The sequence below is a fragment of the Colias croceus genome, chromosome 13 (genome assembly GCF_905220415.1).
Source record: "Colias croceus chromosome 13, ilColCroc2.1".
In the NCBI taxonomy this organism is placed as follows: domain Eukaryota; kingdom Metazoa; phylum Arthropoda; class Insecta; order Lepidoptera; family Pieridae; genus Colias; species Colias croceus.
In genome coordinates, this window is record NC_059549.1 from 11,019,580 (window position 1) to 11,046,919 (window position 27,340).

Below are 27,340 nucleotides of genomic sequence, written 5' to 3' on the forward strand. Positions count from 1 at the left end.
CTTGCTAAATTCTGCAGTAGAAAGAAGCGTTTAGTGCAAATATAATCCCCAATTAATGACTATTATATCCCATCACATCACCACACGAAGATGTAAGGGATATTATGATAGTTGGACCGTGATTAATGACACGTGACAGGCTACAGCGAATATGACGCATTGCTCTTGAGCTGTCGAGTGTGGAGTGTGGAGTCTCCTTGTGGGTAGTAAACAAAGTGTCGTGTCGAACTTGTTACTAGAGAATCGAAGTTAATTGACGTACGAGTATGCCACAGAGTATGCTAGCTCCTACTAGTATATACTATTGCTATTAAAATGGGATGCGAAAAAATGACTGATAGGTATTAGAGTTTTGAAACTGGAAATACATTCTAATTGATATAGGTTCCCAATCCCTGTCTAATTTAAGTATTTGCATTAAAAGACCCTTAAGTAATTATTGTTTTAAATAAATAATAGGGACCACTGCAGAATTATTGCCTTACTAGTAAACGAATAAAGCATTTTTGGCAGTATTCCTATGTTCAAAGGTTCAAATATATTTATTTTAAAGATTTTATGAAAATATCCATTATTCCATTGATCAATTATTGAAGTGGTCCGTCCAACATCTGCGTTTAACGACCGACAACCGGTAGGAGCAAGCCGGTTTTTACCACATATGTACCGCTTAGCAGACCCTTCGCTTTCTTTTGCCTATTTGAATTTCACTAGATCTTAGAGAAAATATATGCATTTTATATTGGAAATAAAATATATTTTGTATGTAGGTAGGTACGAAAAATACAGGGTGTAAAAAAGTGGATATTAAAATAGTAGGAAAGTAGGTAGTAGGAAAAACATTATCGAAGAATGCATTATAGCATTTAATGACGCAAATTGCGCTCACCAAGAAGTGTTATTCTAAGAAATTATAATGGTAATAATGGCATCACACTATAATATCACAGTATTACCATATTGTAATACTGTGATAATATTCAGTTTTGTATAGAATTACCTAAATAATTAGAATAATAAATTGCATATTTTGGCATGTTATTTTATACATATTTCATTTAAACATAAAAAGAAATCATACGTAATCACTCGTAAGTTAGGGTAATTATATATTAACAGATAACATATTAACAGATAACACAGTTAAATATTTCGTCAGATGATGCGATTCGTTGAACAGGTTTCGATTGATTCATAGCAAAAAACTTAACGATAATAATAAGTAGTTATGATCCCCGATTGGAGGATGTTGATCTTTCTTTGCCCAGAAACTTGTTCATTTTTTATTAAACCTACAAAGAATAGTACCTATCTTCTCTAACACTGTTCTTTAATCAGTACCTATTGTTAAACTTATATAATAACAAAACTGGGGTAATAATAATAATATTGTTGGTTGAGAGAGTATTTAAACAAACTAATCTCATTTTTCTATTTATATATTTGGATTGAATTGAACCTAACATTTGACCAAAATATTGCATTGTTAATTTAGTAGAAACATGAGTAACTAGGCAGTGCGTGCGTGACGTCGTGAACACTCACAGTCACACAGTTACGTGGACTCCGACTCGACTCTACCTATATCTAATTGGATAAAACTGCGCCTAATTTATGTCACTGCTCCAATTCTACATAACTCACTTATTATATATTTTTTGACAAGACTCCAGAAAATAAATGAATGGAACGGACAAATTTAATTTTTACCGCTAACTTTCTGTAGGGAGTAATTATTAAGCTAAATAGTTGGTAGTAAAATTTTTGGATTAAGTTACGTTAATTGGATTATGATTTATGAAATAGAATCAAAGAATGTATAAAATACTTGCTACTATAATTCCTAACTTCATTCTTGTGATCTATGAATTATAGGTATGTATATACAATTATTCCATTATCTATTGGCAATTACACGTAGGTAAGATCAACTACATTATAATGTAGGTATTTTTTAACTTGATTGCTAATAAGTTAATGGGTGAATAATAATTAATTACTGTGATAATAAAATTAAATCCATAAAACAAAGCTATACAGTTCCGAGTACGATATAGGTATTATGTATGAACAAACTGTTCGTCTTGTTTTTGTCAACAATATAAGTTATTTTTGTTTGAGTGGCTGTGGGTCAATCATGCAACTGACAGGATTTGATCATTACTCTGAGATGACGTAGCGTCGTGTAAGGCGAGGGGTCGTTAGCCTCGCGCCGAGACGACGGCTCAGAGTGCAGTCCCAGAGGCCAGGATGTGTACCGTGTATACAATACATTTTGAAGAACTTAAATAATAATGACTCAGAAGTTTTTATGAGTAAATGTTTTATGTATGATTTATTGACCCGTAGTAGGTTAAATAGTACGATGAACTAAGTAATGAACAAGAATGTCGGTCAAGTATGAAGAGCATGCGCGCGACCGCACGCCGACACCGCACGCGGCACGCGGCCGCCCGCCGCCCGCGACACCCGAGCCGGGGCTCCGCCACCCCGATCCGGTGACACTGCATGTCCGAGGACACTACACAAAACGCAAACCATTAGCCTTCTGCCTTACATTATTGATTTTCTTATACCATTTATGTATATATCTTCGTCCATTCGGCTATTAGGTAAAGTGTCTCCTTCTCTATAATACATTTGCATAGCTTGTAAGTGCATTAGTGAGACAACATTATTATTATCTAGTTTCATATTTTTAAAAAATGTATAAATTATTTGTATCGTTTTATTTCTTCATAAGAGTAAATATTTTTTATGTTATTGTTTGAGTATGCAATATGCATAGATTAAAAACCACTGCATCATTGTAAAAGCAATTTGTGATAAGGTGATATACATAATATGTAACTGATACAATGTATGCTGCAAGGTTTACAATCGGAACAAAAAACCGTTCATTTGTTTTATATAAGATGAAGGAGATAACTAATGAGGAATATGTGTACAATCATTATGGTAATTAATTATTGTATCCTTTAGAGTTTCCTAATAAAATAGACTTTAATAGAAGATAATAACACAATGTTATGCATTGAGCTACTAATGTGTTTATGATTAAAATAAGGTAGGTACTAGGTAGTCTATTCTAATAAACAAATACGTGTAGGTACTGACTTTCTTTTGAGAGGGGAACGGATATGCAACTTTCATGTTTCTTTACTAGAGCAGATGTAAGTGCTGCTGCAGATGAATATCTAAAAAGTGGGAATATTATAGTGTTTGCAAAAAACTTTCAGTCGTCTACGCGACGACGAAAGCACAGATTATGACAAAGTGTGCACTTGTTTGCTTTTCCTCCTTCATTTTAGAAGCTTTATTTTTACTGTGCGTTTTACGTACGAATAACGAGCCTAATTTGGACTAATTTATATTTTTATTTATATTTTTTACTTGTTCTCAAACAATGGATTTGAAGAATAAAGGCAACAACTCAACAAGCCGACAAGTTGACAGATGTCGGCTCTGAATCTTCGCGACAAAGCACATGCTGATAGCATCTGCTATCTTCAAACTCACTAAGTACCATAGTAGTAAGTAGTTATAATAGATACCCATTTAGCTCACTAAAAAGTTTTATAAAACACTCGCTTTTTGCTTTCGTCTTTGTTCATATTATGCTCTACAACTCGCAGTTCGCACTGTTAACTATATTGATTAGTGTTGCCCAAATGCAAGAACAAGACGAGACTTAGCCAGTCTTGGTCTTGGTCTTGCGCCAATACACCTGGTCTTGGTCTTGGTCTTGCGCCAATACACCTGGTCTTGGTCTTGGTCTTGGTCTTGCGCTCCCAGTCTTGGTCTTGGTCTTGGTCTTGCAGCAAGAGTCTTGCAAGTCTTGCAAAAAGAAAAACGTATTTCAATTGGAACATTGTGAGCTTGAATTAACATAGCCATGGTAAAGATCAAGCAGATTAATAAATAACTGAAGATTTGATAAGAAATTCGAAAATCAAAGTCCTAGCTGCAAGACGCAAGAGTCTTGCAGGCTAAGTCTTGTTCTTGCTCAAGTCTTGCACGGTCAGTCTTGGTCTTGGTCTTGCTAAAAATACGCGGTCTTGTTCTTGGTCTTGGTCTTGCGTTTTTGCAAGACCAAGACTGAATTTGGGCAACACTAATATTGATTTTTGAATTTTGTTCAAATAAATAATAATGAATATTTTAACTTGACTCAAATAAATTTGCAGTTTGTCTCTATTTAAAACATATCTTAATATATATTATTATTAATATATATCTTAATATATATATACAATTATATATTATTCTTCTTGTCTTGGCATTAAAAAGTTTTGAAATGAAATGTGATAAATATATAGGCCTCTTAAATTTAAGGTGGCTTCAACATCCGCTCTTCCTTTCACAACAATGAAAGTGCTTGTCTTTGCCCGCCCCTTGCTCGCCCACAAAGGTCCAGAGAACAAAATTTAATCGTTGCTTTTGTTTGAAATAAAATTGAAAAGAATCACTTGGTTGCAAGTGGCCCCGAAGAGAATGTCTCGCCAAATTCGTGGAAAATGATACGTGTTCCTTGTTCGTTGGAAATATCGTATTTGATCATTGTTATGCTTCGCAATTGAATTATACTCATTGTCAGCTATAATTTATTACGATCAGCAATTATCGCTTCGACCGCGAAGTTAAATAAGAGTACCTATATTTACACTGTATAATAATCTATACAAATATTATAAAGAGGAAAGGTTTGATTTTTTGTTTGTTTGTTTGTTTGTATGAATTGAATAGGCTCCGAAACTACTTGGCAGATTTGAAAAATTCTTTCACTGTTGGAAAGCTACATCATTTCTGAGTGACATAGGCTCTATTTCATTTTCAAAAAAAATAGGCATCCTTACTAAAATTACGATAACGTAATCCAAGGTGTGAAAAAAATATCAAAAAACTAGGGTTGTTGAGGAAGTGCTTATGAGGAAGAGGAGGAGGAAGAGGAATTTTCACACGCAAATTTAGGGGATGCGGATGAGGATGAGGATATTTTTTTGAGGAAGAGGATGCGGATGAGGAAGCGGAAGAGGAAGTGGATGAGGACGAGGATGATAGAAAATTATAATCAAAATTAAAAACCTTTAAAATTAAAAATTAAAACAAGACACGAAAACACTCTCCTGTCTGTACATATTGATATTTTTACTACGTGAAATATGCCAATATTGCCCCCAAAAATACCTTCATACTTTGGCATAATATGGCTTTACACTTAGTAATTAGTATTTGGTGTAAAATAGGTAATATGTCTGACAACACTGCCTTTTGTGTGTGTCGCTTACTTAAATCGGCAACTTGTTGTATCTCGTCGAATATCATGTGTGATTTCGCGGGCAAAAAATGGTGAAAATTCAAGTGATGGTGAAGGTGGCGAGTAGAGTCTACTCGACTAGGTTTTGTTCCTTTGTAATGTTTGAAAATACCTCGACAAAAGCTAATCCATTTAGGACACTTCGTTAATGGGATAGATTGGGTTTTGTTGAGTAATATGTATAAACAAAAGCTCATCTATTAGAGTCCGACTCGTGACTCAAATAGTATACATGTAATACCGTGAAATATACCAACATTGCCCACAAGGGTATCTTTGCCCGAAGATCAAATCATAAGAAAATTTTTAAATTGCAAAATACCTTCATACTTTGGCAACATTAATAGTATTTGGTGTAAAACAGGTTATATGTCTGACAATACTGCCTATTGTTTGTGTCGCTAACTTAAATTAGCAACTTGCTGTAACTCATCGAATATCATGTGTGTTACCCATGTGTTACCCAATGTAGCGATCTCTATTTCACAACATTGCCCACCATCAAAAAAAGCTTAGGGTTTGCTACAACTATATATGCACACGATCTAAGAAAAACATATGCTAAGAAAATATATTAACGTTTCCATAGAAATTTTTTGCGAATATTGAAATTATTCTAAAAAAGTGGGCAATGTTGGCATATTTCACGGTATAGGCTTGTAAATTCGCCGCCCGATCGGATCGGCCCGCATCGCGCTGCAACGAGTGCGTTGCCGTAGATACGGCATCCTCATAAATTTCCTCTAAATTTTGAGGAAGCGATAGCGGAAGAGGAATTTTTTCTTTTAATTTTTGAGGATGCGGTAACGGTTGAGGAACCCAAAATATTGCGGAACTTCCGCATTATGAGGAAGCGGAAGAGGAATCCTTAACAACCCTACAAAAAACTACCTTACATCGCGTGCGCTGCGAAAACTATTGATGATAGAACAAAATGATATACTACATTTTTTTAGAACACACCATTATCTACAAAAAATCAGCGGCAGCATATCTCTAACTATTACAGTCATGTCACAATAAGCGTTTTTTTATTGAAAAAAAGAAATTAAAATACCACCGCTACAAAAAGGTCTTTATTTGTACCTTGGTATTAACCCTTATCAAAATAAATGATGTATTATTTAAGACTGCTTCAATATCTTTATATTACTTTTTGAATTATTCGATTCTGACAATCCATTCAAAAGATATCACGAGTTAAAAAAAAATAAAAAATAAACTGTATTCGGCTAGCTATGCGTTGTAGGCGTCACTCGGGCAGGGGTACGGCTTACTCGCGCGGTCGGCTCCCTACGTGATGGACGTGTGCGGAATTTACGCTTGATAATTATAGATAATTCGTTTAGTAAGTAACTAAACCGATTTAAAAAGTTCTTTTCAGAACTAAACCCATTTATATAAAATATTGTTCACTTAATTAATTGAAAAAAAAAAAACAAAAAATTAAAAAAATATATCAAAAAAAAGAAAAAAAAACCCCAAAAATATACAAAAAAAAACACATAAATACAAAAAAATCATTAAATAATATCTGAATTTAATTATTCTTATTTTTTTTTATTTACTCTTTTTTAGGAGCTCGACGCAAAAAGGGATGAATATGTGTCATATTATTATTTACTTTCCATAATACACGGGTATCGCCGTAAGGATGATACCCGGTCCTTTGGAAGGCTTACGTGGGGACACAGGTCCAACACGCAGAGGCCCTTTAGAGAATTTAATGTGTTGTGGGACATTATTATGAATGTGTTAAAATTAACAAATCTAAATGTAATGTTTAATGCCCGTGCGAAGCCGGGACGGGCCGCTAGTATTTTTATATTTGACTGATACGCAGACGCGTACAGTACTCAGGTGATTATTTTGACCCCTATCTCATACGCTGTCTCTCTTCATATTTTCACACCAAAATTACTAGTAAAAAGTTGCACAGAAGTGATTGATAGATAACAAAGCTGCCTATGGAAAGGGAAAAACCACCGCCAGATAGTACCTAGGTACTATCTACCCGAAAAAATGCTGAATGAAAAAATACTCAATGGAACATTTATTACCATTGTATAAAGCATTGTAGACTGTATAAAGCGCTATTTATCTGAATAAGCAAAAACATTGCAAGTTCAATTATAGTGATAATAACTCAATTGGCTGCGTGTTAGATATAAATAAAATACAAAGTAGGAAAATTGGTACTAATTGTGCGACGTAATCTTACCTCGCGTTTTGTAAAAAATCTTATTGTGTCAATCTATCAATATAAATTAAATAGTGATCATTTGTATATGATATCATAAATGAGACAGATTAGATATGGATTAGATTATGTTTTTATACTAAGACAAATTCTAAGAATACATACAATATTTAAAAAAAGTCTTGTTTTATCCGACTTCACTATTAGGAATACATATAGTAAGTTATAGATATCTATCACGTACATTGGTTTTGATATGTAAAATAGATCATCGTTGTTGGCAACAACATGTTAACTGAAAGGTAGTTGGAATGTTAATGATGTTCATCGGATGCACAAACGAAAGCTTTGTGCGAACGGAGCGGAGTTGGTAATCTCCCGCCAGTCTCGAGCAGTCCGAGTCGGCTCACGGCTGAAGGAGACGATTCACGAATACCAATGTCATTGTATCATGCGATGTGCGGGTCACGAGGTCAGGCGCTTGATAACAACACTCATGTATGATGCTCATTTATGTTTAGTTCAACAGTTTTCATTTACAATGATATTTCAATAATGTGAAATAGAATTAATCCTAAGAACTAAGTAATCTTTGTTTTAAAACAAGACCAATTATGTCATAATTTGATGACGTAACATTCCTTGTTCGAACTGTTGGGGTGCCGTTGCCATCGCATTTATAAAGATTGAGATGAATTGTTACATTTTGTTGGTATACATTACATTATACAATATTGTTTTAAACCCGGAAATAAAGAGTCATGGTCTCAAGTTTTTTGCTATAAAATTTAGTTCCGCACTCGAGATTTTTTTAGGTACCATAATTATTGGTCTAAAGTCTAAACAATTTAAGCGTCTGTTTTTGTACTTATTCAAGATGTTTGTTTTACTTTATGAAACTCGGACCATTTTTCTGTAGAAACCAATACTTCCAATACTAAAATGTTTCCATTTGATGATTTGAGGTCGGTAATGCATCCACGATCGTTTATGACAGCCTAGTGTTTGTTGAATTTACCCCCAAGTTTCATCAGATAGTGGATTACGTTACTATTTACTAGATAGATGCAATGCAGCCCGTATTTTCTTTATAACAACGATTCTACGGCCTATTGTACATTCGATATCTTGAAACTGAATTTCACACATTCTCACAATTCGCATAGGAATTAGGAACATTCAAATGAAATATGAGATTCATGATAGTGATTTATCGGTCAGTTTGTTGCGTTACAGATGTACAGCGGCGCGCTGCTGGCGACGGCGGCGCGGCTGGCGTGGGACCCCAGCACGTACACGTGGTTCCGCTTCCTGGCGCAGGCGCAGTACCGCGTGTCGACGGGCTACGTGCTGGGCGCGGGGCTGTGGCTGGCCGCGCTCGTGTACCTGGCCGCCGCCGCGCTGCGCCCGCCGCGCCGCGCCGCGCCCGCCTGCCTCAACACGGTACCTCCTTGTGAACTGTTGCCTAGTTGCTATTTGATATTGAGGTAGTTATATTTCAAGTTCCACTGGTCGATCACCGTGGGCCATCTTGGCGCTTCTGTCAGCGAAAGTAACAAAGAGCTTTCATTAAAATCGGAGATAAAAGATCGGAATATAAAATATCTCAAAGAAATCCTGCCCGCTTTTTTTTGTTTAAGTACCTATTTGGGTACCTAGTTACAATATATCGGTGAATAATGATCAGACAATTTTCCTAGTTTTAAATTTATGGCCTTTCACAGGTGTGCGACATAAGATGCCTTTATTAAATTGCGTATTATGTGATATTAATGAGTTTCAACGCTAGCTACACGCTACTTCAGATACGTTCCTGATACAACGCATGTTGTTCAAAGGTCTGTTCGTTGCAACTTGATGCTGATCTTTGACGCGCAAGTACCTAGCAAATAACAAAACATCCGTTATGACGCTCTACACCGCAAACATAATATAATTCAAGCTTAGGCTTTTTGAGTAATCACTCAGCCACCGTTCTGCCAAAATTGCGAGACAGATAAAAAGCAAATCTCGTTATTGTTTGTTAGCGGTCGGCTTCGCTCTCAACTTCTCAACGTCACCGTCCGCGTCTGTATCACGCAGCTATTTCTTGGCTCAATTTCACGGACAACGTTTTCTTGGAAATCATGAATACAATGGCAGACCTTGCTGTTCTACTTATATTGTTTAAAATTAAGCGTTCAACTGAATAATTATGCAAACAGACGTAATAAATATTGATTTTTATAAATTTCTATGGAAATTTATATGGAATATTTTGCTTTTACATATATGTAATTATCATCAGACATGCTTATCTATACATCTATACAAATATTATAAAGAGGAAAGGTTTGATTTTTTGTTTGTTTGTTTGTTTGTATGAATTGAATAGGCTCCGAAACTACTTGGCAGATTTGAAAAATTCTTTCACCATTCGAAAGCTACATTATCCACGAGTAACATAGGCTAGGTTTTATCCCTGAAATCCCACGGGAACGGGAACTATGCGGGTTTTTCTTTGAAAACGCGGGCGAAGCCGCGGGCGGAAAGCTAGTAAGTTATAATTCTTAATCAGCACGAGTCAGTTGTTTTTGAAATCGAAGAACATTCGCATAGCCGACATTAAGGAAAATCATGGAACTGAATAATTAAATATAGTTCAGGATACATCGCCCATTTTTACAAGTGACTACTATCAAGCTGATTTTCCGTTTGTAGCTTTATTTTGATGAGACACCGAATAATTTCGTGTACGAAACTCTCGATTGTGGTAGCTAACAGAGATAACAAGGATAATTTTTTTTGATTTGATGGTTCTCAAATATCTGGGAAGGGAGGGTAAAGATATCATAGTATATTCTATAAATCAATATTTCATCAAAGGAGGAGGTTATCAATTCGGCCGGTATGTTTTTTTTTGTTTTTTTTTTATGTATGTACACCGATTACTCCGAGGTTTCTGAACCGATTTACGTGATTCTTTTTTTGTTCGATGGGGAATGGTGTCGAATTGGTCCCATAAAAATTTTATTCGGATAGGCCCAGTAGTTTTTATTTTATGAGCATTTTTGTCTGTGCAAGTTTGAAGTCGGTTGTTTTTAACGCAGTTATTGACTTGTCTGTTTTAAAATTGACACCCTTCTTTAAATTGATTTTTACGAAAGGATAGACACACATTGAAAACTTTAGTTAGGGTTTAGCACAGATGTAAAGCTTTTCATAATGTGTACATTGTTTGTTGTCGGTTGCGCAGTACGCGGTGGGCGTGGCGGTGCTGGCGGCGAGCGAGGTGGCGTACGGCGCGTGGATGGCGGCGTCGCTGACCGAGTGGTGGCGCAGCGCGCCGCAGGCCGAGCTGGCGCGCCACGGCATGGACCTGCTGCACGACATCAAGCCCGCGCTGCTGGCCATCGACCGCTACCGGGACGTCGCCCGCCCCATCTACGACATGATCGAGGCGAGTGCACCACATGCCATGTCGTTGCAATCTCTAACTTATGTCCAGCAGTGGACTCCTACGAATGAGACGACGCACACTCTCTTGCCATATACCTATTAAGGTTTTAAACATAATTGCATTGTAAAAGCAAGATAAAGGTGCATAACATTAATTGATGTTTAATGTTTTTGTTCAATTTATTGTGAAAACGAAAACGACCCACTGTGAAACGTCCCACGGGGAATTCATTTCTACTTGAATGATGTAATCGTAACAGATGCACCCACAGGATGCACCGCACCACAAAATTTTATTTCTGTGTTCAATACATATTTTATTAAGTACAATATAACCCAAATGATAAAGAAACGAATAATGTGCGAGTATTTATCAGTTAATTACTCATTATTTTATTAATTGTTGCGACCCACGGCCACGGTTCCGCGCGCTTAAATTAATTTTTCCATTAACCCCCTGTTACTGCGGGAATATATTATGTCAAAAAAACTAAGTTACTCCTTATTTCATATTTCATCAGTTATCTATCAATAGAAGGTCCTTTCAAAAGCGGTCCAGCCATACTAGATATTAGCCGGAACAAACAGACTGACAGACGGACGGACAAAATTGTAAAAACAATTATTTTGGTATGTATGTTCCGTGTAAACATATAGTGCATATTTAAGTATTTTAAAAAGCGGTTATTTTTATAGTGCAAAGAGCCACAACCAGCCACTCCAATTTTATAATTGGTATAAATTACATGATTCCATTGTATAATTTAAAGATACACAAAACTATGAGCTCTGAGCGACAGTGATACAGCTTATAAAGAGTTAAACATGCGACATTAGAGCACATAATGTTAGAGTAAGCATTGCATTGTCATTGAATTGAGTTTGTCTTTGTGAAGCAATTGAGATCCATTGATCCATGTGAACTGTATAATTGGGAGTGTTGACCCGCGCCTCACGTCTCAACAGTTTTTTATTTTACCAAAAGATGCGGAAAACCACAAATAATAAGAATGATGAATAATGATGACGCGGACGATGCAATCTATAATGACAGCCACATATTTTAGAAATTATTTAATGTGTAGGTACATAATATTTAATAACGTTCATTCTTGTAAGTTGTATGTACGATATAACTATGTAGGTATGTGGTACGACTATGCATACTTGATACTTGACACACCTTTATACTTTGTAACTCTACACCTGCACCAGTGCCGAAGCGTCCTTATAAGCAGATTTATTTCGGCTCCCACTGGAAAAAAATCGATAGATATGCAACTTCTAAATTCATAGGCATGCAAAGTAGGGGCGGGTACCTAGCAAGTAGTATCTAGTAGGTATATAAAAACAAAACAGAGTATATTATGGATATTGGATTGTTTACATTCTTTACACATAAGTATTTTTTTATAAAAGACCGGACCTGTTGAAAATCTTTTAATAATAACCGGTCCGACACCTTTTACTAATTTTGTTTGTATGTACCATGTGTTTAATTAACTTTGATCGATGTACATGTTCGCTATTTCGAAATAGCAGAATATTATTCAATGATTCTATATAATTTATGAAAACATTCGTGGATGACCAGCGAAAACAATGTCACGTTTTTCCTTTATTTAAAAAATTGGTTGTCGGTAAAGTCGGTTTACTGACGATAGTTGAACGTGACTGGTGGCAACGTCCGATTGTGCTTCTTTGTCGCTCGTTCCGCGCTCTCGCTCGCACTTCAAGCCTTACATGGAACGCCTCAGATGAGTCAGAGCGAGGTAACGCCGCATGAGTCATGTTTTTCCGTGCGTGCAGCCGGCTTTATCGAATTATAAGACGTTGTCACGTCAAAAATTGTGATTCACCTCCTGCCAAGAATTTTAGAATGTAACTGGTTTTACCACATTGAAAAACACACTAGGTATACGAAACCAGCAAAAGTGATTGGCTAATGGCTTGTGATTGGGTTGTTGAATAATTGTTTTTGTTTGTTTATAATTTGCCATATTGCGATATGTTAAATCAGTAATACTCTCAATTTTAACTTATTAAATTTTAACGTACCTACCTACCTACTGGTGTTCAACTCAAACATCTTCGAAAGAAAGGTTAGATAGTATAATTATTGTTTTTTTATGAATTATTTAATTAGATTGAAATAACTTATAATAATGTTGAATGTAAATGTGTGAAATGTTTCAGGAGGTAGAAGCGCGGGCCCCGAACAACGCGGTGGTGATAGCGGTGTTCGGTATCGTCGCCATGATCCTGCAGGTAGCTGTTGATTACATTCTTATTTACTTATATAATATTAATAAATAAATAAATATTTGCTTTTATACACCTACATATTATTATCATTACTCATTTTGTACGTATATATAATTTATGTTCTACCTTACTTTTATTCTTGAGTTTAATGCTCTCCGTAAATTTGGTAGTCTAGAGACTATACTAGAAGAAATCGCTATATACTTATATGTACTTAGATCGAAAGCATATATGAATGAAATAAATAACATATTGTTTAGTTAAAACTTATGAGTAAATTTATTATAACATAATATTTTGTTGACTTGTACAGATAGCAGCGTTCATAATGGCGCGTCGCCTGGCGTGCGCAGCCCGCGCGCGGCCCGCGAGCTCGGCGGGCGAGAGCGGCAAGGCGGGCGCCAGCGCCAGCGCCAGCGCCAGCGACGACGACGACAGCGACAGCGAGCGCGACCTCGACTCGCCGCGCAAGCCGCCCGGCTGGCACAAGTCCGCCAACCTGCGCATGTACACCATACTCGACAAAATTTTCTAGCAGGTATGGAATTTAAGTGAAAAATTTCGTTACTTAAAAGTGAAAATTGAGAATTGGGTATTTGAATAAAAATTTTTTTTGTGCTAAATGGAAATATTATATATTAGTTTTATAACAAAACTATTTTTTTAATTTTTTTTGCAATCATTCAAAAGTAATTTCAAAATAAAAATTAGTCTTTGAATCCAGTACCGAAAACACACCGACAACTCCCGAAGCGTCACCCGAACGCGTGTGACGTCATAATGTTAGTTTTCACTCATTGTAGTTGATAGAAAAACGTATACAACTATGAACTATAACATTTTGACGTCACATCTATGCTGATTGCTGACTAGTCATGGCGCGTTTATAGTCACGTGACTTTAATTTAAATTTCGTCAATTTTTAATTGCTTATAATTAATTGAAAAATATTTTTTTTGAGTTTTTTTGCATTAAATATCAATATTATTAATAATAAAGTTTTAAAATACATAAAAAAAAATCAATATTTTTTTATTATTCAAATACTCAACTGGGTATTAAACACTTGACCGTAATTTGAAGCTTACTTATTGAGAAGGTACCTAGCTTTTTCCGCCTATTTTCCCTCTCTTTCTCGTTGTATATATGCTATCTCTCTCGCACACGGCACACCTCCCACCAGGTGGCGCGGCCGGCGCACGATAATGTGCAGGCGCTAGATCTTCTTCATTGGCGTCTAGCTTCCGCCGCGAGAAGGTTGTCTACAAGACTACAACCTTGGTGCTATTAAGTATTAAGTATTGCATATTGCAAGTGCTAAAAGTGTGAAAAAGTGTATCCCGTCGGATCGGTACAGTGAGTTATTTTTACATCTATTGTAATGACATTTTACTTAAAAATGAGCAAAAATCTTTTAAATCGACGGTATATCCGTTGGACTTTATTTAAAATGCTGAGGTCTTTTAGTGAATCCTTCAGCAATAGTTTATTTTTCAATATGCTTTAAATACTTAATAGCATGTTAGATATTTAAAATTAACGATACAACCGTTACATTTTACGTGAAATAGTAACTTTTCTTTTGAAATATTTTATAAGTAATGCAATATATGCTAATGAATATTTGAATTTCTAATACTGTGAGTAAAGCAGATTTTAACGGATTTACCGTTCGGCTTTACTCGTATCGTTAATATTACTTTTGTGATTATTTGATATTGACTAAATATATCAAATACCCTCTCTTTTATATAGATATTTTTATTTTATTTCATTTTTAATGTGTTTTTATTACAAGGTTACAAGTGAATATTAATAGTATGTATGGATAAATCCAAGGCTAATCCTATGAGCCAACTCAAAGCTTAACAGGCATGCAATCCATTGCTACGACTTTATTACATTGTCGTTATCACTAGGAACGGTTCGGAGTATAGTTTATAACTAAAAATTATCGAACGAGATGAGTCAGCTCAAAGAACAAATTATATAGGTATTACCTATAACAGGAACAAATTGATGTTAGCGTAATTGCACGAATCACAACGTGTCCGAACATGTCGAGATATGTTATAAATCGTCCGGGAGTTAGCCGCTCATCTGAATAATGATGAAATACGCACAATGCACATGTTCAGTAGGTACCATGAACGTACCACACATTCAAAAGTATCCGTAGTCTATACGTGTCCTTTTATGAGTATTAATCTGATCCGTAAGTAAAGCAAAGCAAAAGGCCACACTTAATTTTAAAATAAATAACAAAACAAGGCAAATACCTAAGAAACAGGATCATTATGCGAATTCCAGTGAACTCAATATGATAACACCGTGGACATCCAAGAAGGAACGTATCAACATGAACAATACGTAATTGATGAAACAAAGGGATATTAATTTAATGGTTATACGGTATCGGACCACCACCGGACCACCAGGCAGGAGGATATCTCGGGTATATAAGCAATTCACAAGTGAACTCGTCATTCTCACACCAGCTCTCTATAGTTAAGGTCGTAGATTAAGTAAAAATTGTAATTTGTTTAAATAAATTATTTTTTTTAAAAGTAATCTCGACCGAGTTATTTTTACTGGCGCCCAACTTAGGGGCTTAACGAGTGAATTAAAGTAAAACATCGTTATTACGAAAAAGTTCACGAAATCTTTCAAGGTTGAAAGTTAAGCAACCCAAAAATAAATTAGTGAAAATACAAGTTCGAGGGAAGATATGAGAAAAGAGGTCATCGTTGGATTTGTGCTGTAAGTACCGTTGCATAATCCTTTCACCATTCCTTTCCACTTGAAACCCCCGACTTTTATATATAACTATAGGGATACGGGAGAGAATCACTCTTCTTCTGAAAGTGAGAGCAGTCTTAGTGATTTGTGTTATTCAAATTGCTCTAGTAATCCAACTGTCATAGACAATATGGATCCAAAAACTTTGTTATCGTTCGTTCCCACATATGATGGTGACGCATTTAATTTGTACAATTTTATAAACTGTGCCAAACATTGGTTACAAATCGCGGGTGGGGACACACCACCAAACGTTATGTTATTGTTGAGTAAGCTAGAATCTAAGGCCGCCATGACTATTTCAATGGTAGACCATGATTTCAAATGGAAAAATATAGAATTAACCTTAAAGAAAGAATGTGGAGATAATAGGGAGTTTAATACATTATTAATTGAATTATCGAATGTTAAGAGAAAAGGTAGTTATAAGGATTTAATTTTTGAATTAAAACAAAAGTTATTTTTTATTAGAAGTAAGTTGTTAGACAAATATACCGAGAAAACGTTAGTCGACGAAGTTATGGAACCGTATATTAATACCGCGCAAAATGCGTTAAGGAACAGTTTACCTTATCATGATCAAATTTACGTATCAAACTGTGGTTTTGAGGAAACGGCCGCCCGAATTCTACAATTAGAAGCTGAGGGTAGGTTTGACAATATTAAACAAAAGTTTTCGAGTATTTTACCGCCGCCGCGAATTGTTCAGCAGGGTTATTCACAACATAAACCAAATTTTACAAACCAAAAGCATAGTTATCCTAATTATCCACAAAATCCGAGGATAAATTATAATTATAATCACAATCATAACCAAAGTAATAACAATAACTTCCATCAAAAATACCCATGGAAGCCAAATCCAAATAATGTGTTTAATAAGCCACAGAATAGTTATTTTAAGCGAAATCAATATCGCCCGATTAATAGAAATTTAAATGAAACAGAAGACGTGTCCATGCGGACAGCGCCTCAGTTACGCCCAGGTCAAACGAATTTAGGCAAAGGGTTAGTGGCAGAGGAAGTTTTTCATAGTAATAATATAGAGGAAGCAAATTTTTACAAAAAGGCCTCTCAAAAGAAAGGGCCATAGAATTTAATTTTGTTAAGTCTTATTTACCTTATTTCGAAACGGATGATCCAAAATTAAAAGTTTTAATAGATACGGGTAGTCAAAGATCTTTTATGACGGAAAAAGCTTCGAAATATTTTAAAAGTTACTATAAGCCTGAGAAATTTTCAGTTCATACATCTCACGGTACGTCAACTCATGTAGGTTTAATCGAAACTCCGTTCTGGTATAAGTACTTTGATACGGGTGAAGGAACAATGAAGTTTTATATATTTAATTTTAGTGATCAATATGATATTTTAATGGGTACAGATATGATTGAACAAGTTAATGCTAAAATAGATTTAAAAGAGCGTAAATTAATTTTGCCAAGTAATGAAATTTTAATTTACCATATGACTAATGAAAATTATTCAGATATTAATAATTTATGCGAAACTTATAAGGATTTATTTACGGAAGATGTAACGAATAGCGCGACTACATCAATTAAGCATAAAATAAATTTAATTAGTGATGAACCAATTTATCAACGTCCTTTTCGTTTGCCGCAAATTCAACAAGAAGAAGTTGATAAACAAATTATTAAATTATTAAATGAAAAAATAATTCAACCTTCCGAATCGCCATGGTCATCCCCAGTGCATATAGTGCCAAAGAAAATTGATCAATCAGGCGTTAAGAAATGGAGAATGGTAATAGACTATAGGAGGTTAAATGAAATTACAAAATCCGATAAATTTCCATTGCCAAATATTGAAGAGTTATTTTCTAAGTTACAAGGGAATAAATATTTCTCTACTTTAGATTTAACTTCGGGTTATCACCAAATTTTAATGGATAAAGAATCTATTGAGAAAACGGCATTTAGTACGCCTAATGGGCATTATGAATTTTTGCGAATGCCATTCGGTTTAAAGAACGCTCCCGCGACATTTCAAAGAATGATGAATAATATCTTAAAAACGGAAATAAGTAGGAATATATGTTTAGTTTATTTAGATGATATTATTATATATTCAAAAAATAAGCAAGACCATATAAATAGGTTGCAGCAAGTTTTTGAAGCGTTACGTAGGGTTAATTTAAAGTTAAATAAAAATAAATGCGTATTCATGGAGGAGGAAATCGAATTTTTAGGTCATGTTCTTAATAAAGACGGACTAAAGCCAAATCAGTCAAAGATAGAGGCAATTAAGAAATTTCCGATTCCGAAAACGTTAAAAGAAGTTAGAAGTTTTTTAGGATTAATAGGTTATTATAGAAAGTTTATTCCTAATTTAAGTAAGATAGTTAAGCCTTTAACGGATGCGACTAAAAAGAACGCGATTATTGATATTAATAATAATAAGTATAAAGAAGCATTTGAGTCGTGTAAACAATTATTAATGAATGCTCCGATTTTAGCATTCCCTGATTTTAGTAAAACGTTTGTGTTAACAACTGATGCATCGGACATAGCTCTAGGTGCAGTATTAAGTCAAGAAAATCATCCGATAGCGTATGCGTCGAGAATTTTAAGCGAAACAGAAAGAAAGTATAACACTACGGAAAAAGAATTGTTAGGAATTATTTGGGCTGTTAATCAATTCAGACCCTATATTTACGGTAGGAGATTTATCTTAAGAACAGATCATAAAGCATTAATATGGTTATCTAAATTAAAAGAGCCGAATCAAAGACTAACAAGATGGAAACTTAAACTACAAGACTATGATTACAAAATTGAGCACGTCAAGGGTAAAGAAAACTACGTAGCTGACGCATTAAGTAGAATACAAATAAACCACACAAGTGTAGATTCCGTAGCAGCGCATTGTGGCGAGGAATTATCGTTAGCTAGTACACCTCGTAATAATGATACAGCAATAACCACTGAATCGAATTCTTGCTCGGACAATAGGTCGTTGAGCAACACAATACACTCTTGTCAACAAGACAGTGATACAGGTATTCCAATCATTGATAGTTACCCACCTAAACGTCTCAGACGTGTTGTGTTTGAAAGTGCTCCATATGAAAACGCGAAATTTGAAAAAGGTATGTGGTATTTTTATATTCCACCTAATAATGAGGAAGAAGTTATTAAAAGATATATGTTAGAATATTTAAGTAAAGAAAAATATGCTTTTATAATACCAAATGACGAATTGTATTATAAAATTTCTGAAGTTTATAGGAAGTATTTTGATCATAATAAGTTTAAGCCAACTAGATATACTAAATCATTGATAGAAATAGATGATAAAGAGGAACAGTTAAAATTAATTAAAGAATGTCACTTATTAAATAATAGACATGCAGGTATAGAAATTGTATATAAACAATTGCGTGAAAAATATTATTGGGAGAATATGAGAAAAAATATTAAGAAATATATATTAAATTGTGAATTATGTAGGAAGGAAAAATATAATAGACATCCAAATAATACACTATATTCGGAGACAGAAACTCCACATGAACCGATGTCAGTATGGCATATAGATTTTATGTCTTTAGAAAGACAATGGTATCTTACGATTATTGATAAGTTTTCGAAATATGCTATTATTAAACCTGTAGATAAAAGTAGAGTATACGATGTGTTGTACGAAATATTTGCATTAATAGGGGCACCTAATAAGATAGTGCATGATGGTGAACAATCGTTTTGTAGTGAGATTGTCACGGAACTTTTTAAAACTTATAATATTATTAATCATACTACGTCACCGCAACATCATAAATCAAATTCGGATGTTGAGCGTTTACATAGTACTATACAAGAATTATTTCGTTTACAACGTGAATCAGATTTGGACCAAAATCAAAAGATTAATTTTATTGTACATTCTTATAATAATACAATGCATAGTGCGATAAATATGACGCCATTTGAAGTGCATTTTGGTAGAAAGCCTAAGTTGCGTAGTTTTGATAATTTAAAAGTAGTTATACAGAGGTATACTGCCCAGCATAGAGATTTTGCGAAAGAATTAAATCAAAATGTTCATAAATTATTAAAAAAGCAAAAGCATGATAGGAATAAAAGATTGAATGAAAGAATTAAACCCCCGAAAATATTTAAGGTAGGTGATACAGTTTATTTGAAAAACTCTATGGCGGACAGGCATAAAACGAAATCAAGATTTTTAGGTCCATATAAAATATTGAGTGTTGAACCTCATAATAAATATAAAATAAGTAATGGTAAAATATATCATGTAGAGGAACTAATTGTTTCAGAATCTACTTCACTTTCGGATACAAGTTCAAGCAGTTAGAACCGTCAGAAAATGTAATAATAGTCGAATTGAAGCCTGCTCGAATTTTAGAAGGAAAGTGGTATATTATTCATAAGTTAGAAATAAAACCAATTGTATTAAATTTAGAAAATATACAACAATCTGTAAACTTTGCTTATAAAAATTCTAAGATAGATGATGTTAATCATATATATCAGAGAATTAATATTATATTAGAACATGTTAGAGAGATATGTAAACATTTAAATATTCAAAGTAAGAATAGGATTAAAAGAGGATTAATTAATGGTTTAGGAAGTGTAATTAAGTCGATAACTGGTAATTTAGATCAAAATGATTTAGATATGATTCAAAGAGATTTAGAAACTGTAAGAATTGCTTATAATAAACAAATATCGGTAACAGATGAAACTTTAGAGGAATATAATAAGCAGATTGCAAATATTACGTTAATTCAGGAAGATATTAATAATCAATTATTAACTATGTTAACTAGTAAAGCGCAACAAAAGGTTGCTATATCTTTGTTATTGCAAGCTCAAACTTTGCAAGATGTAAGTGAAAGATTAACAACAGCTATTACGTTTGCTGAACACAAAATGTATCATTATAGTATATTGCAATCTCAATTGTTAGAAGATACGATTAATAGTATTCCAAGTGAAATTGTTATATCTAGAAATGTAAATGATTTAGAAAAGTTTATTACTGTAGATTGTCAAATTATTGATGGAATAGTATACTTTGTAATAGAAATACCATTAGTTAAGAATAGTGTATTTAGGACAAGAAAAATTGTACCTATTATCCAACATAACCTATCCTGTTCCTATCCTATTATGCGAACGGTTACTTTAGCTTATAATGAAGAAGAAATGTATGAAGCTGAAGATTGTATTGAAATAAATGAATTAATTTGTAAAGGAAATATTTTGACGAAAGATACTTGTGAATCTGAAATACTAAATACAATGAATAGCGAAAAATGTCAAATGGTAGCAATAAAGTGTCCTAAAGAGGAAATTTTTGAGATATCCCCAAAAGCAATTTATATGTATTTTAATAAAACAACTGAAGTTGGAATTAAGTGTAATAATCATAGAGAAACTTTATGGACAAAGCATACTAATATATTATATGGAGAAAATTGTGAGTTGAATGTTTCAGGAAAAACTTTATTTCACACGAGGGAATCAACAGACAAAATAATTATTGGTAAAGTGGATTTACAGCCAATGGAGACTGTAACTGAAATAGAACTTAGCAAGTATGATAGAAAGAAGATTTCATCTAAGCTAAACGAATTGAAGAGGATTCCCGCATTTAATTTTGAAACTCACGATATTATTCAATATAGTTGGATAACATTTATAACTATTGTGATAATAATGTGCCTAATCTATGTTAAAATTCTCAGATCCAGGTTTCGTTCAAAAACCTGTACTTCGAATTTGGAGGGGGACAGTAAAGCAAAGCAAAAGGCCACACTTAATTTTAAAATAAATAACAAAACAAGGCAAATACCTAAGAAACAGGATCATTATGCGAATTCCAGTGAACTCAATATGATAACACCGTGGACATCCAAGAAGGAACGTATCAACATGAACAATACGTAATTGATGAAACAAAGGGATATTAATTTAATGGTTATACGGTATCGGACCACCACCGGACCACCAGGCAGGAGGATATCTCGGGTATATAAGCAATTCACAAGTGAACTCGTCATTCTCACACCAGCTCTCTATAGTTAAGGTCGTAGATTAAGTAAAAATTGTAATTTGTTTAAATAAATTATTTTTTTTAAAAGTAATCTCGACCGAGTTATTTTTACTCGTATATAAGCGAAAATAGACATAGGTATTACACACAGCAATTTTGGTTTGAAAATTACTTTTATTTATATTACGTTTCCTATGTTTCAAATGATGCAACTTTTTGGTAAAAACGAGTAAGTGCCAAAATTGTACATTTAAATTTTCTAGTTTGGAAAGAGACGTTATCGTATAGTTATCGAGATACCTTAATTAGAAATTAAATTTAGAGACATTTCAAAGGATTTACTATTCACATATTCTAACGTTTTAGAATAATATTATAAACTTGTACACCTTGACAAAAAGTAAAAAATTGCGGGTGAGCGGAGATTATTTTGTGCAATAAAACCGTCCTACGATGGTATGGCCACGTATGGCTGCGTTCGTAAGGAATGTTAACGGATATAAAGCAACTGAATGTGACATCGATTGTATGAACTAAATTAAATATGAATCGAAGTTCATTTTAAAATTTTGTGTAAATGATTTGAATTTTGACTTTATTAAATAGTTAAAGCCTTCTTTTTATATATACATAACAATTAATTACCATTGTCAAATCAATTCTTATTTCATCCTGGACAGCTGTTGCTAGCATTGGAAAATAAGTTAAAGTACCTTGTTACTATATTATTATTTTAAATGATTATTAACTTCTAATTTTATTCTATTTTTTCTTGCACCTTAAATCTTGCTCGAAGCAGATTACATAAATGTGGCCGCTAGGTTTAACCGCTACTCCTCGCAGGTTAGGTTCGTTAGCCAGGTTAAACCCACCCTCGCAGGGTGACTATTAAGTATTTTTGGGAAGGCCCTACTTATTTCAAATTACAAACATCCCTCGCGCAGCTGTCGCTCGCAGGGAAATAGGTGCAAATATATCAGCCCTCGCGGGGCTTTGATTACAACCGCCCTCAAGGAGAAATGGTGGAAATATATATCAGCCCTCGCGGGGCTTTGATTACGACCGTCCCTCACGGGGAAATGGTGCAAATATATATCGGCCCTCGCGGGGCTTTGATTGCGGTTGGTGCAAATATACAAAGGATTGATCATTAAAATGATCATAGATATTTGCTTTCGTCAACGAGGACCCACGAAAATGTTAGAGATGTCAGTAACGGATCTTCACTCTTCTAAGGTAGGTAGAAAAAGGTTTTGAAATCTAATTCACAGTGGGCCATCTATACAATATAAGTATAGTAATATAACCTAATAAATACAATAAAATAGGTAAGAGACGTTAAATAATGGACGCATGAAATGAATACTTTGTATCCTAAAAGGTTAGCTTACGCTTATTTAATCAGGAAACCACCATTGGTTTATCAATTATGGAAATTGCGACTTGAACAAATTGTATTTACCAATGCAGAGCCTCACAATGCAGAGAATCACAACAAAGGGAGGCGAGTCGGATCAAATATCATCTCGCAGATGATTTGTGGCGGTGGTTTCCAGGATTGTCACCAAGCCTTGTGTCAATGGTATATTTGTTATCGTAATTCCATGGCACTAGCCGACCAATTTTCACATAAAATCACCTGAAGAGATTTTTTAATCGCTAAGCGATTGAATGTAACAAATTACGATTGGTTATGTATAGTTGACCTCTCATAGGCCTACTTTAGTTGCCCGATCTTGTAGGCAATTTATTCGACTCGTTTATCAACCCGTTTGGCCTCATTATGGCACCCATGAGTTTTTCTTCAGGGCTCAAACAATAAATCGCTGAGGGATTAGGATAATCATTTGCTTAGACAAGTTTCTTGTCATCCCACCAGGATTATTATATTATATAATAAACTTATATGCAACTATTAACGTAAAACGTTTAAGGACTCAACGAGTACTGTGAATTCTGACTATTGAGTTACTTAGGATAGAGGATAATTAATAACGGAAGGTCAATCCTTCCAAACAAAAGCCTCGTATTATTAGATATTACTTGGAACCCCTACCCTTCACGAGAAAGCTCTGCCAGATGACTTCACATTTCTTTGATTTGAAGGGGGGGGGGGGGGGCAATAAATGCAATGCAATACAGACTATACGGCTTTTGAAACATTATAAATATACCAGATAAGCGAACTAAACCTTTCTGGTTTAGTTCTTGCTATATCGATATCCGTGCCTGCTTCTCGTGGTTGCGGTTGAATTAAGTTTATCAATGGTCATAAATGCAATTCTATACAGATGATATACTGCATTTTAAACATGACAAAGTCTAGTAAGCCAACTAAACTTTGCTAGTTTAGTTCTTACTATATCACTGTCCGTGGCTGCCTCTCGTGGTGGTTACAGATGACTAAAGTAACGTCCTGTCTTCGCATCCACAACCAACTGTCCTTTCATAATCTTAAAACAGATTCATTCGACATAGATCCCCACGAGTTCAGTTCTTCATTTTTGCACTCGAAAAACTGTGGACAACCCACGAGCAGTGCCTCCATTGGTAGCAGTTACAATCAAGGGGTAACTAAGGTAAGCTAGCCATATTAGGGATGTTGGAACAACCGACCATATTCAGGGCAACTTTCTTTGTCCAGTTTAACGTTTAGGCAGTCGTAGCATTCCTACGGAACAAAAATGGGATCAGATCTGCACCCTTAATGCAGTTAATCGAAAGGAGATACCTTCAGACGACGATAGTATTCAGAACGCACCATATTCCTGAACATAATAATGCATATTAATCTGTTGCCATTGTCCTGCAGCAGAATTCCTTAGCGATAATTTGTTCTCGTTAGAGCGAGCGAGGGTTGTAACGATAATATGAGAAATCCTAGTCAGTTCGAGGCCTGAACGACGTGTAAGAGTACTGCTATTTCAGTAGTAGTAGCACCGAGAAGGGCGAAGGTATTCTGGAAAGCAGAACTGAAGGCCCGGTCAGCAGCACCATTCACCTAATAGACAGTGTTTAGTGCTGCACCCCTAGAATCTGACTCTGAAGGTATACAGAAATGTATACATTTTCCAAATATCAAATGTTATAGTCGGAAGAAAAATCCTATTTGCCTCCGTCTACCCAAAAGACATACGGAGTAGCTAGTAGAAGTTGGTTGAATTAGAATAAGTATAATTAAAAACCTTTGTTACTTACTGGATAAATTTGGCTCATTTCCTATCTGACGTTCATATAGCTGTTGATGGCCTAGATGTTATGCACAAACACTTTCATTATAAATAAGTCACGTTATGTAGTCCCGAGACTTTTGGTATATAAGTTCTGATGTTAACCATAACTATACCTTAAAATTAATTTGATTAAAACTTAACGTACTTAGCTGTAGTAATTGCAGGTTTGGGACACAGATAAGCTCTTATCATTTTAGTCTCTAACTTCTTGAGTTCATTATATGTTTCCAGTACAGAGTTTAAAACCTATCAGTTTTAAATAAATAATTCATGCATTGCACTGAAAGTACCAGCCATGTTTATATTATGATCGGTGGCGTTGGCTCTAAACATTAATAGACACCGCACGCTTTGGTTGGATGTTACATATTATCTGTATTATAATTTAAACCGCTTACCTGGTTTATTTTATTACCTTATCCAAGGGATGACCTTTTAATTTATTTGACCCTAAAAGTAAAGACCAAGGTCTCTACTTGTCCGCTAGTAGCAGGTTGGGTTAGAACTGTGTGAGTTGAGACAGCTGGTAAATCTATGTTATGAGGATTCAATGGTGCACCTACAGAAGTCTAATTGAATAAATAAAGGTTTGAGTTTGAGGTATTCTTGCCTCGTCGGTGATGAGCTGTTGCTTAATTTTGTAAGTAACATCTAAATGCGTAATTAAAAGTCGTTACTTGCTCTTTCGCAGATTTACGCTAAAGATAGTGGAAATTGTAGTAACTTTAACTTTTCAAGCCCAAAAGGTTAACTAAGGTACGCTTGAACCAATCTCATAAGTTCTAATACTTTTAATCATTATGATTTACTTTTTGGTTCTTATTTGATTAACTTTTTATTGTTAATATAAATAATATAAAAATTTAAAAATTTGTGTGATTTATTGGTATACTATCTGCACACCTTACTCTTTCAAATAAAGAAATAAGTAATTACTTATGTACCTATTCAAATTCACATTGGCGTCCATATATTGTACACCAGGTGGGTAACAAACAGGTCTCAATAAGTAAGCTTCAAATTACGGTCAAGTGTTTAATAGCTGTGTTTTACCTGAAATAAAACACATATTAAATACTTACCTATATTTGAAGCTTACACTTAACGTCCACCTGTTGAGTATTTCGACTCAATGAAGAAGATCTAGCGCCTGCACATTATCGTGCGCCGGCCGCGCCACCTGGTGGGAGGTGTGCCGTGTGCGAGAGAGATAGCATATATACAACGAGAAAGAGAGGGAAAATAGGCGGAAAAAGCTAGGTACCTTCTCAATAAGTAAGCTTCAAATATAGGTAAGTATTTAATATGTGTTTTATTTCAGGTAAAACACAGCTATTTTAGAAGATATTCATAATATGTTACATATAATAATTAATAACATTGTGTTTTTCAGGAAGAGGACGAGTCCACTCGCGGCAAACGTCGCGACAGTGTATCTCGTCCTAAAGTTTTGTCGCGAGTGGAGAGCTTCGATGAGGTCGGCGAGGAGAACGCGACCCACTCGAAGCGGCGGGCGGCGGGCGGGGCGCGGGGGCGCGGGGCGCTGGGGCGTGGGGCGCGGGGGCGCGGCGCCCCGGCGGAGGGCTACGGGGGGCGCGAGGCGCGGTGGGACGCCGTGCAGGCGCAGTTCCGCGCCACGCGCGCGCGCCCCTCCGCGCCCGCCGCCGTGCTCATCCTGCACGCGGACCTCTAGCTCCCCCGCCGCGGCCGGGGAGCGTAGGGAACTGGTGCAGCATGCGTTGGATTCCGTTTGGAACTTTACCTTGTGCCTCCTGTCTTGCGCATCGATGATCTTCCAAGCCAACTCTCAATATGCATCTGCCGATCAAAGCCTCGTTTGGCGAAAACATTCCATTTACTTGATAGTTTTGCTATGCACAAAGTTTCTTAAATATTTAATTACAGTACCTGTCCGAGTAAATCATATGTATGGTATTCGAGTAATTTAAAAGTTTCGGTTGAATTTGCACGAAACCAAAAAAAAATCTACAAAAGGATGCATTACATACTAGGGTCGATATTGAGACATACGAATGAGCCCTC

At 35.1% G+C, this 27,340-nt stretch overlaps 1 protein-coding gene across 1 annotated transcript in view; it reads left to right on the top strand.

The window, feature by feature from the left end:
- Positions 1-26,835, top strand: part of LOC123696679 — a 35,801-nt gene extending 8,966 nt beyond the window's left edge. The window contains exons 2-6 of the mRNA XM_045643031.1: positions 8,754-8,960; positions 10,753-10,956; positions 13,152-13,223; positions 13,534-13,758; positions 26,691-26,835. Of these exons, the coding sequence (XP_045498987.1) occupies positions 8,754-8,960; positions 10,753-10,956; positions 13,152-13,223; positions 13,534-13,755 (705 nt within the window). The 3' untranslated portion in view covers positions 13,756-13,758; positions 26,691-26,835. The remainder of the gene's footprint in view (positions 1-8,753; positions 8,961-10,752; positions 10,957-13,151; positions 13,224-13,533; positions 13,759-26,690) is intronic.
- The last annotated feature ends 505 nt before the right edge of the window (positions 26,836-27,340 follow it).